Below are 18,658 nucleotides of genomic sequence, written 5' to 3'. Positions count from 1 at the left end.
ATAGTTTTTGTAATATTTCAATTTGTTTAAACAATCAAATTAATAATATTTCAATTTGTTTAAAAAAATTAAATTGCAATGTGGTAAAAAATTGTCAGCGGTGCCATTGTTTCTGAAGTTGGAGTACCAAAATTTGGTAGGAGAGTTTTATAGAGATGAAGAAAAAGATATAAGTAAAGATATTTTAGTTAAATGATACAGGGTGTTCAAAATATATTTATGAATTTCAACTACTTAAAATTAAAAAATCTCAACTTCTTTAAATGGGACACCCTATATATTATTATTTTTTCTGATAGAACACATTTTTACAAAATTTATTGTTTTGTAAACTGTCTTCAACTTTTATTAAGTATGTCATATACCTATTTTTAATAGTTTGCGATTTATTCCAATTTTTTCTATTTTTACATATATTTTTAATACAATTACCTTATAAAAATATAGTTGCAATGACAAAACACAACTATTTATTACTTATCTTTAACAAGTAGCTTAAAAATTAGTTACAGTTGCTGTTATTAGTTAAAATTAATTAACTTTACCCAAAAAAATTACAATCGTAGTCGTGAATTTCTTGGTGTATTTCTATATTATGAAAGATGACACTTGGATTTTCCGTCGTCGGGGCGAATAGTCACAGATTAGGTAAATACTAGATTACCTAATTGTTCAAAATTACTGATACAGGAATTTTCTTCGACATACAGTAAATTTTTTTCTCGTAGTAATTCTGGTTTATAATTCATTTGTTAAAGCCAATATTGACACACATTGAAGATGTTTTCTAGATAATCTACATCTATTCTTATACTACTTAGTACTATAGTAAAAGTACTATGTAATATATAGTACTGAACTAAAAAATATGTTTTTCCTGGCTTGTTCGTGTAAATTAGTCACATTCACTAATTCGTTTCAGGACAATCTGTAACTATTATCTCTACCATTTATACTTTTCAAATTTTGTTCTTAACTTGCTTAATAGATATGAAATTTTGATAATGCTTACTTTTTGTTATGGAACTATGATGTTATAGCGTAATTGTATTAAAATGTATTAAAAATATGGGTAAAAGTAGAAAAAATTGGAATAAATCGCAAACTATTAAAAATAGGTATATGACATACTTAATAAAAGTTGAAGAGTTTTGTAAAATCTATCAGAAAAAATGATAATATATAGGGTGTCCCGTTTAAACAAGTTGAGATTTTTTAAATTTAAATAGTTGAAATTCATAAATATATTTTCAACACCCTGTAGCATCTAACTAGAATATCTTTACATAGATATTTTTCTATATCTCTATAAAATTCTCCTACCAAATTTTAGTTGTCCAACTTCAGAAACAATGCCATCACTGACAATTTTTTATCACACTGCAATCTAACATTTGTTTAAACAAATTTAAATATTACAAAAACTATTAATTTTAGGTTATCAAAAAAGTTATAGAATTTTACGTAGAATCTAAAAATAAAATAAAAAATAGGGTGTTGCATTTAAAAAATATATGTTATATTCGCCACACTTTTTTGAAGCACCCTGTATACTCTATAATAATTTAAAATGTGTATCTTAACCGTCTCTATAACTTTTGTATTTAATATTTTTTTGTAAACCTTGAAATAAATGAGATAATGGACTTTACTCTATCGTTGACTCACCCTGTACAATTTCTGCTAATAAGTTCTTCAGATTCAACATCTGTAAGTTATTCATAAATCTTCATCCAATGAGTCCGCTGCACGATATAATTAACAGTAATATTTGAAATTTCTTCAATTTATACAAGCGTTTTAATTAGTAGCTTAGGTCTTGATACTTATTCATTTTTTCCGCATATAGTTTTCCAAGGTTATCATCAAGTGGTACAGCTATATCTATCAGTTTTTATCTATTTTTTGTTTTTTTATAAATAAGAATAAGTATGTCCGGTTTGTTGTGTGTTATTTCTTTGTCAGTTATTATTGATGTGCCTTAGTATATATTCCAATTTTAATTTTTAATTTTAATGACTGCCTGAGGAGTATATTTGCAATAGGGGGTTGTTTATGATTTCAGTTCTTTCATCAGCATATTTCACAGTGAATTATTTTTGCTATGTCGTTATGTCTGTCTATGTCCATGCATTATTATTACATTATTATTAAAGATAGATAACAACAATTTTTCTTGCATATTGTATTGCCGTTCCTTTAAGCAACTTTAAATTCAATATTATTAAGATAAATATTGAACTTTGCATTAATAAATCTAGGATAAAAATGTATCAAATATTTATTGTTAAATTTTTTAATTGTTATAAATCTATTTATACTTATGTATATACATATAAAAAGTACATAATACGTTTAATTGTATACATATGTGTGCATTAACTAATTACACCTCACAGGCTCCTTTAGATGTTATTGATACCGTCCCTCTTATATCAGTTACTTGATCGAAATCAGTATCTCCCAGCTAAAAAAAATTATTAAATTAGTTATTAATGATTAACAGTGAAAACATATATTTTTCTGCAAATCTATACAAAAATTACATGCATATCAAAAAGGAAAAGTAGTTTTGGCCTATTGTGATGAGTGTTTTATTTTACTACTTCATAATCTCCAATTAAAATAAATAGCAAAAGCTACCTTTCTCAATTTTACGATTTTTTTTTGTTTATCAGCACAGGTCGTACTTTGGAGAAACATTTTTACCACAATTATCTTTTTATTAATTTATATACGTTCAAATGCAAAAAAATTTTCATTAAATTTAGTGTTATATTTTTTTATTTTTAGCTCAATTTTCATGAATTTTTTTAGCAAATATGTATACAAATATATCAGCTTTAACTCGTAAACACAGTGATTTATAATCTTTAGTATTTGGCTATTATTATAATTTCCATTTTAATTAAAAACAATCTGAATATTTTAGATATTGTGATAGATTGTAATATAGAGAAACACTTTGAATGTTCAGGTATTTTTGTGGAAAATTTTTATATGTATGTATTAGTTTTGTATAGGTCTCCGTCCGGCCAGTTTGACACTTTCATGGGTAATGTGGAGAGCGTTCTCGGTGCGCTGGATGCTTGCAAAACTGTCGTAATGGCTGGAGATTTCAATATTCATTTTAACACGCAAGACGTTAACTCACTCGAACTGTGTGATCTTTTGGTAAGTTACAATTTAAAACAGACTATAGATTCTTCAACCCGACATAATGTTTGCCTCGATAATATTTTTGTTAGCTCCGACGCAAGGATTTTGTCTTCTAAGGTTATAGATTTCAATATATCGGACCACATGGCGCAGGAGATTGACCTTGTCTTGAATGTTGGTACTGCTATGTTTACACAGGTATTGCGGATTTGTAGACCAATAACACAAAGAGGCTTATTTATCTTTTATAATAAGGTCGCTCAAATTGATTGGAATTTTATAAATGATAAGAACACAAATATTGACGATAAATTTTATAGATTTATATGCATTTTAAAAGAATGTTACTTAAATTCATTTCCAGAAAAAAAATATAACTTACGATCCGACCAACCCGGCTTAAATAGTTGGTTTAATGAAGAACTCAAAGCAATGAGGGACCGTTTGTCATGACTCAGTGATTTAAATAAACAGTGTGGACGGTATAATCCCAACTTTAAACAAGCATATATAATTCATAAGAAAAAATATAGAGAATCCATTAGTAGTGCTAAAATCTCGGCAAATGATAACTGGCTGCGTAGTTCAAAAAATTCTGCAAAATGTATGTGGGAAATAATAAATAAGCACTCTGGCAAACATAAGATATCCCCTGAAACAACTAAAATAACAGCAGAAGACTTCAACAATTACTTTTCAAATATAGCAACGGATATTAGGAGAAGTATTCCCATTGTACATGATGATCGTTTTGAGAATTTGGGTCGGCTGCCTGGAGTTCCCGATATTGGTTTTATCTTTAGAGAAGTTACATTCAACGATGTCCGTGAAGTGATTGATAATATAACTAATAAAAATAGCCGTGATATATTCGGTTTAATTGTAAAGTTATTTACAGATTAAAACCGTAAAAAATCATATTTTAGTACCATTAACGAAATTAATTAATTTATGTATCAAAGACGGCATATTTCCATACATATTAAAAGGAGCTATAGTTATACCTATATATAAGAAAAATGATCCTGATGAGATGGAAAACTATAGACCTATATCCTTGCTCCCAATAATTTCCAAGGTATTTGAGAAATGTTTAGCCAAACAGATAATAAACTACTTTGAAGACTATAACCTTTTTAACGATTCGCAGTTTGGATTCAGAGAGAAAAAGAACACAGGACTAGCAATCCTTAATTTAATTTCAGAAATATTAGATTCTTTTCATCATCGTCAGTATTGCGCAGTCCTTTTTTGCGATTTAAGTAAGGCATTTGGCTGTTTAGATTTGGAGATTCTCTTGAAAAAACTTAAAGCTTACAATTTTTGTACACGAAGTATTAATCTGATAAAGTCTTATTTGGAAGACAGATATCAGACAGTACAATATTCTGGGGCGATATCAGAAAAGCGCAAACTAAGTATTGGCGTGCCCCAGGGATCTGTTTTGGGCCCCGTTCTTTTTTTGATTTTCATTAATGATCTACCACAGTGCTACAATGAACCAAACTACACTCTTTTTGCTGACGACACGACGATATTGGTGCGAGGCTCTTCATTGGAAGCATCCATTGAAGCGTTTATGTTTTCTCCGGATGTGGCAGAAGATTGGTTTAAAGCTAACAAATTACTTTTGAATAAAGATAAAACAAACAGAATGATTTTTTCAATGAGAGACATAAAAGATTCAAGATTAGACCCTGTAAAATTTCTGGGAGTTTATCTTGAGCCACGACTATAATGGGGTGCTCATATTGACGCACTCGCAAGTAGGTTGTCTAAAGTTTTGTATTTATTGCGTGGTTTAAAGACCAGAGTGTCGACGGATGTATTGATGACTGCATATTTCTCAATTTTCCATAGCCACTTAACCTACGCAATTCTTGCATGGGGTCACTCTCCCAGTATTTCCCGGGTTTTCCGTTTGCAACGAAAAGCTCTGAGGCTTATTGGGGGGCTACATTTTGCAGACGACTGCAGAACAGTATTTAAAAGAATGAACGTACTTACATTGCCATCCATTTATATATTCCAGAACCTGCTCTATATAAAGGAAAATTTGCATTGTTTTGTGGCGCACGAGAACATACATAACTATACTACAAGGAATAGAGAGTGCATTGCACCCATATATTGGCGACTGAGAAGGTGTCAGACTGGACCGGGCTATTGGGCCATAAAACTATACAATGTTCTGCCAAAGCATTTTAAAAGTATGTGTTTGAAAGATTTTAAAAGAGAAATTAAAAAAATTTTAATTGATAACAGTTATACTCGATAAAAAACTGAGCGAATTTTCTACATACATTGCAGGTAGCAAATTTATACGACGCCGTATACATATTTATCCGTTGCGTATCTGAGAGACAAAAAGTTGTCTTAATTTTACGACCTACATCGACAATGCTTTGAAATAAACTAAATCAAGCGATCAAGCGAATCGCTCGTCGTTTGCTACTTGCCATTCATCACCGAAAGAATCTGTACCCTGCGCACGCAACTTACTGCTTGGCGCTTGGCGTTAACGAGTACTTACACCAAGTGGCGGACGAAAAGCCGTATTTTTAAATACGAGCGATATTTCGCTCGAGCGATCGCCCGGTTATTGCAATCGCTTGATACTAGTAGTACTCGATTATTGAAATTAATCGGTTTTTCCCATCACTACTTTAAACTACTCGCGGAGGCGGGTGAAGTAGGTCAAAGTCGAATAGTAAAGAGGGTTATTTCGTGTTTCGTCGTCTAATGAAAATAAGCCGAGACGAGACAAAATTAGACGAGGAAATACTAAATAACAAAATAACCCTCTTCACTATTCGACCTTGATATTTGACTTCGGCCTACTTCGCGAGTAGTGTACAGGCCGCTAAACACTGATAACTGCGTGCAACATTGCTTTTTCACACTACCTCAGTTTCATGTTTTCTGCTTTGCTCGTAATACTGGATTTTTTCTTCAGTGTATGCTCGATAATTGGATCCAATAGATGACAATAAAAGCGGAGTAGATTCTACACTGTCTTCGCTATGTTGACTCCTCCAGGAACCGCTTATTCCACTATCTGATTCACTTTCATTCTCGTGCCAGACCGATTTGAATACGAAAAAGAAGAAAGCTACGATACCCTGAAAAAACATGTAACAATTATATACAGGTTGTTAATTTGTTTATTACTCGCGACAAGAGCTTTATGGTTGAAATATGGCAACCTCGGCCCGCTCGTCGATAGACGACGCGACGGGGACGAGTAGGCAGAAAACCCTATAAGTCCATGCGTTATCAATAGGCAGTGTTGCCATTCTGTTCCCCTATATGTAACTGTCCAGTTAACAACATGTATAGCGTGAGTCACAGTGATACGAGGGTTGTCTTTTATATTTTGAATATACCTAGAGGTAGAAAAAAACATTAGAGAACTTTTAAATGCTCTATTGTTTTACGAAGTATTTTCCATGTTGGAACCAATTCTGAAAGTAGATTTCGCTCGCTTGTTGGTACTTTCAAAATTGCGTTTTTGAAGGTGCTAATTGCATCTTCTGGGGATTGGAAACTTTGAGCACGCAGTCCATTCTTAATTTTTGGAAAAGTAAAAAATTCGTTATATATAGGACTTAGGTCGGAACTGTATGGAGGATAAAAGAAAAAACAACTCGATGTTTTTTTTCTTTAAAAACTCAATTGTTTTTCGAGCTGAGTGGGAACTTGGTGGAGGTCATTCGTCGTGTTTAAGGTTGGTTTTTTGAAACTCAGCAATTACTTCCGGCAAACAAATGTTTATGTACCAATCGGCAGTTCTTTGATCTTGGAGAGAAATTATTGCTAAACCAACAAATATATAGTATAAGTTTAAGTTTTTTAAAATTATTTATACTTATATATTATATAAGTATAAGTTTTTTAAAATTAATAATTTAAGATTTATCAACAGAAAAATTGATTTTTTATTTGGGACACCCTGTATATTTCTAATTAAGTGAAAAGAACTTAAAATTACCTTTCCAAAAATATAGCATACTTGATATTTTGTTATAGTTCCCTTTGAAATACAGAATTTTTAAACGTTCGTCACTTTTAACTAGTAGGCTTTGGACCCCTTATTGATGATATGCCCCTAATGGAACTCCCATGTATTGATTTTCCATAAATTTTTATTGTTTTCATATAGTTTAAATGTGTTGATGTTGTTAAATATAATTTAAATTGTTATAAAATACTGCGTGTCTCATTGCAAATATTATTTTCGTTTTAATTGCTGCGCACAGCTAGAATTTTTTTGCATTACAGCCGGCGGCGGCGCCGTTCAAAGCCTAGTCATTCAAAATGGGCGAATTTTTAAAAACTCTATATCTCGAAGAGGAATCGAGCAAAATATCAAGTATGCTATGTTTTTGGAAAGATAATTTAAAATTCTTTTTAATGAATTAAAAATATACAGGGTGTCTCATATAAAAAATCAAATTTTCTGTTTATAATTCTTAAATTATTAATTTAAAAAATATATACTTAAACGATTAAATTCTACGTAGAAAGGTGCTTTGGAAATGTTTTCACAAAAATACAAAATTTTCCGTAGCAAAAAAGTTACAGCGATTTGTTAAAAATGCATATTTTTAAAAAACCCCGTAACTCCGAAACGCTAACAGATATTGATGTGCGGTTTTCACCATCATGTTTTTGATAAAAATTGAGCTCCACACTCCGATATTAGTTTTCGTCTATCTCCTATAGAAAAGGGTGTTCCCATCGTTAAACCGGTGTAGAGTTTTTTGACACCAGTTGACTCTAATTATTGCTTTCTGTTCTTTTTTTCTGAGAAACTAATTTTTTACAGATAAATCAATCAATCTTGTATTTTTTGCAATGAGGTCTTTGAAATGCCCAATGATGCTTCAAGTTCACAATATGTGACATATGTCGATCTTCTTGGATCAGCTTACGTACAGCATCGACGTTTTCCTGTGTGACTGCCGTTGTTGGTGGATCTGTTCTTCATTCGTCTCTAAGACTAATCCGTCCAAGCTTAAATTTTCCATACCAACGAGAAATTGTCAACTGATGTGGAGGTTCATTGCCGAAAACAGTAACCAACTCGACAAGGTATTCTGTATTCTTGTTGAGACAGCTGCCTTCAAAAATTATTGCCCGAAAATTTTATCCGCTTAATTTAATTTTTCGATTGACTCGTGAAATTCAGTTTAGGTACAGCTTTAAACGAAGCGGTCTAAAACTTTTGCGCTAAGTTAACTAAAGATGACAGTTAATTTTGACATTTGATATATGTTGCCAGGCGCTTACTATGATTCTATATGCAAAATATAAAAGACAACCCTTGTATAATAATTCTCGCATGCATAGCACCTCGTGTACACACAACTTACCATAAAGAATGTTGATGCAGCCATTACAGTGGATGATATAGGAAATCCGTAATTGTCCAATAGGAATCCACCTAATAACGGGCCAACAACTTCTCCTAAAGAGTACATGCTAGACCAAACGCCAGCGACGACACTATACGTTGTTATGGAATCGCTGCATCCTCCATGTCTAGAATAAGTATCTAATGTCACAAAATTTCTTTCAAAAGATATGGAAAACAGTAGCGGCTCGCCGCGCTCGGTGAAGCAAAATTTCACTTACAATATTTAATTGCAGTACCTAGGAAAAACCGTAATTACATAATTGAGGTCTTGTGACGAACAGGTCCCCACGAATTAGAGCTTTTTGTTAATGTTTAAAACGTATCCCATACTCTATGGGACAGTTTCAACGTGCACGACAACTTTTAATGAATTCTCTATTATGGTAGGTACATTGAATTGTCATTTACAGATAGGTTTTTTATCGCTAAGACCTTTCCCTTTTTTGTAGTACTACACAGTTAGCCTGGGCCAAGATGTCAAGAACATATAAAAATATATAAACTTTGAGTACTTTATTTTTTAAATGCCGATACCACTAGCTTCAAAAAAATATAAAAATTAAAATCGCCGACGTACAATTGAGGTCTCTACACAAATTTAAAAAAAAACTTTTTCAACCAAAATAAATAGCGCGCAAAAAGTTTTGTTAATAATAAATAACGACCATCATCACCTAAAGGTATGCTTACTTTTACCCCCCTCCCTGTTTCTAAATCCAGGAGGTTGGGTCTCTCCACAAATTTAAATAAAAATAGACTTTAATCTAACGGAAAAAGCAAAAAAATATTTTTTTTTTAATATTTTAGTGATAAAATTTTACTTTATGATCATAAGTATTATTAAACAAGTAAAACTACAAACTAACAATTAAGGAAGTACAATTAATAACTTTAATACACACTGAATTTAGTCTAAAAAGGAAGAAAACAATTTGGTACTAGCTATAAGTAAATAAATAAATTTTAAACATGGTTACTGTTGTAGGAAGCAACACTTCTAAGAAGATTTTTTTGACCAATTTGCCTGCCTGGCCAGATGGAAATACCATTTGTTTAAAAAACGTGAACTTACTGATGATTTCCATTTAAAAGTGGGCATAGATAGTGTAGGTGGATCTTTAAAAATTTGTCTGTCTTTATGTTGTTACGAAAATCCCGAAATAAAACAAGAAAAACATAAAAGTACCGGAATAAACAAACTTATTATAATAGGATTGGCTCCCAAAATAATAGAAACCTACAAAAATATCAGAGCAATGTTTGAGATTTTGCAACTCCATACTATTTGTGGAGTCAGTTCTTACACATTTGCCGCAGATCTAAAGTTGATAATGATTATATTGGGCCTTCAATCTATGTACCTGGAGTGATGTTAACTCAAAAAATTTACAGTCAAGGGGAGAACTAAGATCCATAAAAGCTATTTCCAAATGGAGTACATTATGGAACGAGGAGACAGGTGGAAATTTAAAAGAAACAAAAAAGTACAGTAAGTGTACTGCTAAGTTTACTTTATTGACTTTTTTAATAGTTATTTTTTGCAAATTTTAATTAAAATTTTTAGAGAATTGCGTCAACATTCCTTTAATAACTGGTGATGACAATCTTCCAATTATCAACTATATATTTATTTAGATGGGAGTTGTACAAAAAACATAATAATAATAGAAATAATGCCAGAAACTTGCTTAAAAAAGTTGACGTCCTTAAAGCACTAGATCCTGGTACTTACTTTGTAACAAACTTTATTTTATTATTGTTATTTGGACACTAAGCCCTTTGTTTATTTTTTTTAGACAACAAATACATAGAGGTATTTTGTGCCTTCAATGATGTGGTAGCCAGCTGTTTTGGAAAATATATTGATACCAATTATTACGAAGCCTATATACTGAAATTTTCCGACAAAATAAGAGATACGAAAATCAGTTTTACTCCAAAAATTCACGCTGTTGTTCCCCATATAGTGGATCTTGTTAGTATTTCACAGAAAGCATTGGGCTTTTACTCTGAGCAAGCCTCAGAGCAGGTGCATCATTCCTTTAAGTTGTTCTCAAAAAACTTTAATTCAAATCCGAGATCAAAAAACTATCAAAAAAACTCCTTAGGAGTGTTGCTTACTACAACAGTAAACTCATAGTATTTATAATTTATTTATTTACTTATAGCTAGTACCTAATTGTTTTCTTCCTTTTTAGTCTAAATTCAGTGTGTGTTAAAGTTATTAATTGTACTTCCTCAATTGTTAGTTAGTAGTTTTACTTGTTTACTAATACTTATGATCATAAAGTAAAATTTTATCACTAAAATATTAAAAAAATATATTTTTTTGCTTTTTCCGTTAGATTAAAGTCTATTTTTATTTAAATTTGTGTAGAGACCCAACCTCCTGGATTTAGAAACAGGGAGGGGGGCAACAGTAAGCATACCTTTTGGTGATGATGGTCGTTATTTATTATTAACAAAACTTTTTGAGCGCTTTCTACTTTGGTTGAAAAAGTTTTTTTTTTAATTTGTGTAGAGACCCCAATTGTACGTCGGCGATTTTAATTTTTATATTTTTTTGAAGCCAGTGGCATCGGCATTTAAAAAATAATGTACTCAAAGTTCATATATTTTTTTTCTTGACATCTTGGCCCAGGCTAACTGTGACTAATGTTGTTCTTCCTTTAAAAAAAACATATGAAGGAAAACAAGATCATGCGGTTCTCTAATACCGCATGTTACTGTTTTGCTGACCTTTAGAAATGACCACGTGCCTCCACTGCACATAATTTTACATACAGGGTGACCCAAGCTTCCGAAAAAGCTCTATATTAGGTTTTTGGTCTGTGATTTTTATTTTAATTTTTTTAAAGTAATGTGTGACAGTAATTTCTGTTAAATTTTTGTTAAAATTCTTCGAATTTAGAATTTTAAGAGGGCTTTTAATAAGCAGCAATTTAGTTTATACATTTTTGAATGCTTACCTGTTGCCTCCCATAGGTCTAGATTCTTTAATGCATTTTTTTCTCAACCTATGAGAATATTTTCGCGCCTTTTAACATTTCGAAGATTAATAAAGTTATGGAATTGTTAGACAGCATCAAAGTAACGAAAAAACTTTAATTTCTAATAATTTAAAATAACCTCATATTAACTGAAGCTTATTATTGAGCGCTAAAAAAACCCTCGCTGTTGACGCGCTCTATAAACCAATACCCCTCCCTCTCTTTAGTTTAAAAAGGGTTATATTTCAAAAAAACACTCGGTATAGTATATGATATTATGGTATTTTTGGAATGGAAATTTAAAGGCAAATCTAGTGAGTTAAAAAAGATAGTATTCCATTTAAAAATATACAACTTTGGTTTAAAAATAATATGTTTGTATCACCCTGTATGTTGACAAAATTATTTTCAAAACGCGCGTTACTATTGCCCCCATATTATGTAAAAAAATTGAAATGAAAATCGCAAACCAAAAATCTAATATAGAGCTCTTTCGGAAGCCTGGGTCACCCTGTATAATATGTCGTTGATCGCATTACACTATCTTCCAAAAGACTTACATTGCACTGTTTAAAACTCCTTGGAAAGTTGGCATCAAGGCTAAAGCTACAGATATACCCAATAATGACAAGGCCACTAAGTTCAACCAAAGGGAACTAAAAAAAACAGAAAATTTGAGAAATCACTTACAGATAATGTCCGCGCATTTTTCTACCACCCCGTATATACCAACCTTTCTATATTTGGAATAAATGGACATGGACCTAATAGCAACAATCCTATAGTGCACATGAACAGTCCCACTACCATCATTGACCAATGGTTGTTAACTTTATCCGCCAACCAACCCCAGGCAGGGCTGGATAGACCATATAGGGCGGAAAATAAAAGAAAGATCAATCCAATTTTCTCTGGACTTAAATTGAACTAAAATAAATTTGACAATTATTATTATACATAGGGTGCTTCAAAATAACATATGTGCCATAACTACTTTTTATATTAAGTGTTTTTAGCGATTCAAAGGAAATTTTGAGGGAAAAAGTAACTATAAATGCAACATAAGTATTTTAAAGCTAAAAAATTGTCGACATATTCATCAGGGACGTGCATATGCATTATCCCTGGATTATTTTTTATATGCATTATCCCTGGATTATTTTCTTAAATACAAGCTAACAAGAAAAAAAGCATCACTGACTTTTTTCTCTTGTTAGCAAAATAGATCGATTGATGTCATTAAATTAAAAAAAAATGTTTTTTTTATCATAGTGTCTACGGAAACTCTTCAGAATTCTGATTCAGAATACACTCGTATTAATTCCTTGCGTTTTTGACATACCTGTCGTAAATGGGGTTCCAGTGTCGGATCTAAAAACGACCATACGCTTGAAACTATAACCACTACCAGACCTGTTACAGACACCGCAGGTACTTTAATCAGCTTCAATACAGAAGTTTTCTTGTTGGACACGTTATCAAAATCTATAAAACAAATTTAATTTATAATAAAAATTCGTATAATTTTTGATGAAATGTGTAAAACCTAAAAAAAAAGAAAAATAATATTGGTACCATATACAGGGTGTTTCACAAAACATGTACCATCTCTCTTAGGGAGATTCCTCACGTAAAAATAAGATTTATTTTTCATATCAACATAAGTCCGATTCTGCTTTGTTTCGTAGCTACAGGGTGTTAAAGTCTAAATAATCTTTCGATTTATTATAATTTTCTTCCAAATACTTTCAGTTATTCGAATGAAATTGTAAGGCTAAAAATTACTATAAATGCTACATATTTTAATGCTAAAAAAGTGTCGATAAATTCATCAGGGATGTGCATATGGGTTATCACTGGAATATTTAAAAAAAAATATGTGCCTCACTGACTTTTTTCTTTTGATATCAAAATTGTGTAGGCCGTTTAATGCCAATTAAAGGTTATCTCTTGATATTTTGTCGAATTCGGATTTTTTTTTGTCATCACAGGTTTCTCTGGAATAATCATAATACTTGTATCGGGTCGTATGCCAAGATACAAAGCGTGCTGTTCGATTAAGTTATTTATTATTAACCTTATTTATTATTAAATATTATTACTATTAGTTATTATTATTATTACTATTAGTCCAACCTTAATAAAAAAAAATTGGCGCCGTGAGGCACGTATAGCAGCCCATACTAAAATATTAAATATGTTAATATCTCGAAAACTGCGACTTTGACTGATTTTGATGTTATTACAAATTTTGTTGCAAATATTATTCCTAATCTTAATTTGAAAACCGCGTTTCGCTAGCTACTGTAATTTTGGAGTTTAACCCCCTCCCATACCCCCTTTACAAACCCCCACCCCCACCAAAAACTAATGGCCAGATTCTCGGGTGCCATAGTATTTTTGTGCCAAATTTGGTTAAAATCGGTTCAGCGGTTTGGTTTGGTTTGGTCGCAACCAAATCAAAATTTTGAGTTATCGTGTTACAGACGGAGAGACGGACAGACAGACGGACAGACAGACAGACAGACACCATGAAAATATTTTGTATTTAGGTCATTTATGACCCAAATAACTCATTTTGAGTGAAATTAAAAACACTTTTTTTTTGCCGATCCTAATAGCCTACCATACCTACCATTGGTATATGGTCGGCTAATAATGGTAAAGATAATAATTATTACAAAAAACCTAATTTTAAAATGTTTTAACATCCTGTAACTCTAAAATTATCAATTTCCATACTCATGTTTATAGAAACTTTTTTTCATATTGTCATGTAAGTTAAATATTATCAATTTTTTTTAAAGGTTGCTATTAGACTTGGATCAAGGCAAATTAATAAAATTGCATCTCATAAAGGAGGCTAAAATCGACAAAATATCAAGAGACAACTTTTAATCGGTACTAAACTGCTTACACTATTTCGCTAACAAGAGAAAAACAAGTAAGTGGCGTACATTCTTTTTTTAGAAAAATATTCCAGTGATAACCCATTTGCACGTCCCTGGTATTCGACACTTTTTTAGCTTTAAAATATGTCCCATTTATAGTAAATTTTACCTTCAAAATTTCATTCAAAACGCTAAAAGTACTTGGAAGAAAATTAAAATAAATCGAATAAATATTAAGACTTTAACACCCTGTAGCTACCCAACAAAGCAGAATCGGACCTATGTTGATATGAAAAATACATCTTATTTTTACGTGGGGAATGACGAGAGATGGCTCATGTTTTTTGAAACACCCTGTATAAATAAGTTGAGATTTTTGATTTAAAATAGTCTAAATTCGAAATACCCTGCGTAGCATCAAGGGTAGCATCTAACTCATAGAAGAAAGTAAGATTGAAAAACGTGTTTATTTTTTAAAAGTTTGATGACCTCTCTAACGGATAAACACACCAATTTTGTATAGAGGTAAATGGTGTCCAATGAACTTATTTTGATTCTAAAAATACATAGTAGGTCTATGTCCATGAAATATTAGAACACCCTGTATATCTTTTTGAAACCAATTTTGGGTATTCAATCTTTAGAAAAAATAATTGTGCACCTATTTTTTTCATATTATTTTTATTGTGTATTTTTTTTGTAGTGTATTTTATTTGTACATGTATATCAGTTATTATATTAATAATAATTAAAAGTCAAGCTAATCAAATAAAGTGATACAGTAATAATAAATTACAAAACAATATTAAATAAAAAATTATATACCTATAAGCACAGAATATCTGGCTACGTATTTATTTTATTTTATTACTTTTCTACTTATTTGCGTAGCTATATAGATATTCTGTGCTATAAGTATTAATATTTTTTATAGGACCCTCGTATATAGAGGGGCTACATGGAAGTTCATATCAATATTCACTTGTAACTATTTTGACGTTACGAATAGACAATGGCGCCCATTTGCAATCACCAATGAATAAAAAAACACTTTTTTTATTCATTGGCAATCACCCTATATACACCCTCTCTCCATATCTGTGAGTAGTTGCATTAAAGCTTTGAATTAAGAAGACTATATTAAAGCTTAATTTGGAGAGTGTGGAGTGATCTGGGAATTGTATGTGAAAACATTAGAATAGTCGTAATATTACATAATATTCTAATAGAAGTAATAATGGTTTATCCTTAGGTTTATCGAGTAAATTAATTTGAGTCTATCTCGAGTATCTCGATCAGTCGTTCATATACCTCTACACTCCATAGTTCATATATAAAAGCATATTTTCTAGCGGCTGTGGTGTGCGTCCTTGAGTCCATGAAAATAAGAAGAAGAAAAGAGACCGTAACCTCTAACCGAAATTTTCAAAATAAATATGTCGTTCTTTAATATTTTCTCTAGAAATTATCTTCATGGGAATTTAAGACTTTAGAAATTTCTGTACAGTTATGGCAGAAAGTATAGCAAATTTTACAACATTCCAATCTCGGCCTTCCCTTTTCGAAGTTATAGCACAGCAAACGTTAAATGAAACCTTATATCCAGCTTTCCAACAGACAATCGAATTTTTAACTACCGTTTTTCCGAGGCAGTTTCAATTTGTGTATAATCACCATGAAGGGGCTTTTATTATACTGAATAGTTTTTTACAATACTATCATTTAAAATATTACAATAGTTCATTTTCGGAAAACTGTTACAATTTGGAAAGAGTCATTGGAAATGGAAACGGCTTAACACAACGCGAACGAGAACTATCTTTTATTACGTTGGTAATAATACCATTCATAAAAAGAAAAATTGAAGAGAAGTTACAGCAGTATAGAATTGAGTATGCAGAAGGATGCATTCAGAAGGACATCGGAGGGCAAACTAAAAAAGTTCTAATATTTTCACATACAGTTTTTCAAATTATATGGGGCCTTATGCATATCCATTACTATCTCCGATACATGGCTCTTGACACAAAGTACCAATTACCAAGTTTACACATGTTAAATATGAAGTTATGTTACTCTTATGAGCTTCCGGCACCAAGTTTATGGGAAATTTTATTTTCCAGAAAATTAGTGCTTTCAGAGTTAAGTTTTGACATAGTAAGAAGAACTTTAGGAAATATATTTGAAGTTACTGCATTTTTTATACATTTTCTTGAATCTTGGAATGCAAAAATGCCTAAAAATAATATGACAGATCTACCGAAGGTGCAAGTTCCATTGTATGACTCCAGTGGAAAAACATATCAAGGAAAATGTCCAATATGCAAACTCAAGTGGAACAATCCAAGTGTCATTCCAGTATCGGGATACATTTTTTGCTTTCCTTGTGTTTATAAGTATTTGAGTGAAAATCAAAAATGTCCAGTAACAAACTTACCTGCCAAGCCATTAGATATTATAAGACTTTACAATAGCGATTAGTGGTTACTAATAAACTTAAAAATATTTATATTTTTTAGATATTATTAGAATATATTTTATATGTTATGTATTGTCACAAATTCTATACAATTAATATAAAGGTTTTTAAAATAGTCATTAATTCTAATTTTTAGTGATTACCACCAAGATCTATAGCTGTGCCTATAGTCATTAGTCTGTCCATCTCCAGCTATATGATTTTGACAAGAAATGGGAACAAGAATTAAAAAAATCTATACTTAGTCACACACACCTGTCGATTGGAAAGACATGTTTTCTCTAGGATTGTAAAACCTTGCTATAGTTTTGTATGTAATTAGCAAAACTGCTTTAATATATCACAATACACAGTACTACAGGTATAAAAAGTAAACGTGCAGAATTAGGAAAAATTCTATACCTAACACAATTGTTGTTTTCAATTTTTTTAGTTGCAGGTAATAATTATCCTTTTCATATATACAAATTCCGTGCCCTGGATTCATCAATAAATTAGACATAAATGGCGAGAATGTATAAATATTCTTCCATAGATATCTCAGTAGCGTAATTACGAAAAATTATTACCTACATTTCATTACAGTTAAAAAATCAATGACTAAAGTTTTAGTCATTGTAAAAAATATATACAGGGTGGCTCATTAGTGCGAGGAACTCCGATATCATCGCTCATCGTTGACAAAGGGATGAACAAAAGTTTTATATATATGTTGCATGATTTGTAATGGTGCATATCCTAAAAATATTTTGTCGTATACAGGATGTCCCAAAAAAAAGTTATGATAAAGTTTGCACCCCCCATTTTTCTGTACAGATTTGGATTCAGCATAAAATTCTGCATACATTACGCTATTTTTATTTCCGCAGTATGCGGTGTTTTAATTCTATTTAATATTTACTTAAACTTTGGTTAAAAACATTATACTCTAAAAGTGGTTAACAACTAGAGTAAAGTTCACTTCATTAATAGTTAACTACATCTTCCTAAACACCAATGATAAGATTATTAACCCGCGAAGGAAAATTTACTTATACTCTAATTTTTATGGCATCGCCAACATCGCAATATTTAAAATGCTCTATTTCATTTTTTTAAAATGTAACACCCTGTATTTTATTTTTATTTTAGATGCAGAATTAAAAAATGAACATTTTTTGTATTTAAAGTGTTTCTAAATTTTTAACGGTTTAGCAGTAAATTTTTATCAAAGCCATCTCATAATTTTTTGCCTTATATTTTACTACTGAAAAAGAGCCATATACAATATAATACTGGAAATATCTGCGAAACGGTTAATGATATAGGAATTTTTTTTTTAGAATTTCGAATGAGTGGGAGGGGGGTTAATCACTTCGACCTTACAGATCCATTGTGTCCCCCTTTCTTGAATCATACTCATCATACAGTCCCAGGGCTTTGACAAAAGCCAGTATCTGGGACGGTTTTATAGAGGGTAGTTCTAGTATGATATAGGAATACTTTAAATGCAAAAAATATTACTGTTTTAATTTTGCATCTAAAAGAGAAATAATATACCTACAGGGTGTTAGGTTAAAAATTTGAGATAGAGCATTCTAAATATTGCAATATTGGCCACGTCATAAAAATATTCCGTATAAGATAAACATTGCGGATTTATTCTGTTAGGTATCCTTGATGTTTAGGAAAATATAGGTAAGTATTAATCTTCTTCTAACAGTGCTGTAGCGGCCGTACT

General features: G+C 31.2%; 2 protein-coding genes across 3 annotated transcripts in view; one reads left to right on the top strand and one right to left on the bottom strand.

The window, feature by feature from the left end:
* Positions 1–2,265: 2,265 nt before the first annotated feature.
* Positions 2,266–18,658, bottom strand: part of LOC115889460 (MFS-type transporter SLC18B1-like) — a 33,471-nt gene continuing 17,078 nt past the window's right edge. For both annotated transcript variants that reach the window (XM_030909446.1, XM_030909445.1), the window contains exons 8-13: positions 12,911–13,053; positions 12,302–12,495; positions 12,129–12,224; positions 8,535–8,703; positions 6,066–6,281; positions 2,266–2,467 (exon numbers count right to left, since the gene is read on the bottom strand). In XM_030909446.1, coding sequence (XP_030765306.1) covers positions 2,387–2,467; positions 6,066–6,281; positions 8,535–8,703; positions 12,129–12,224; positions 12,302–12,495; positions 12,911–13,053 — 899 coding nt within the window. In that variant the 3' untranslated portion in view covers positions 2,266–2,386. The remainder of the gene's footprint in view (positions 2,468–6,065; positions 6,282–8,534; positions 8,704–12,128; positions 12,225–12,301; positions 12,496–12,910; positions 13,054–18,658) is intronic.
* Positions 15,804–17,057, top strand: LOC115889461 (peroxisome assembly protein 12). Its single transcript, XM_030909447.1, has one exon. The coding sequence runs from the start codon at positions 15,969–15,971 to the stop codon at positions 16,938–16,940; it is 972 nt and encodes a 323-aa protein (XP_030765307.1). The 5' UTR covers positions 15,804–15,968; the 3' UTR covers positions 16,941–17,057.

This window comes from Sitophilus oryzae, unplaced genomic scaffold (assembly GCF_002938485.1).
Source record: "Sitophilus oryzae breed Bouriz unplaced genomic scaffold, Soryzae_2.0 scaffold_815_pilon_pilon, whole genome shotgun sequence".
In the NCBI taxonomy this organism is placed as follows: domain Eukaryota; kingdom Metazoa; phylum Arthropoda; class Insecta; order Coleoptera; family Curculionidae; genus Sitophilus; species Sitophilus oryzae.
This window is presented reverse-complemented; position numbering and strand designations above follow the sequence as displayed.

Coding starts and splice junctions, on each gene's coding strand:
- LOC115889461 (XM_030909447.1), top strand. CDS start 15,969: ATGGCAGAAAGTATAGCAAATTTTACAACATTCCAATCTCGGCCTTCC.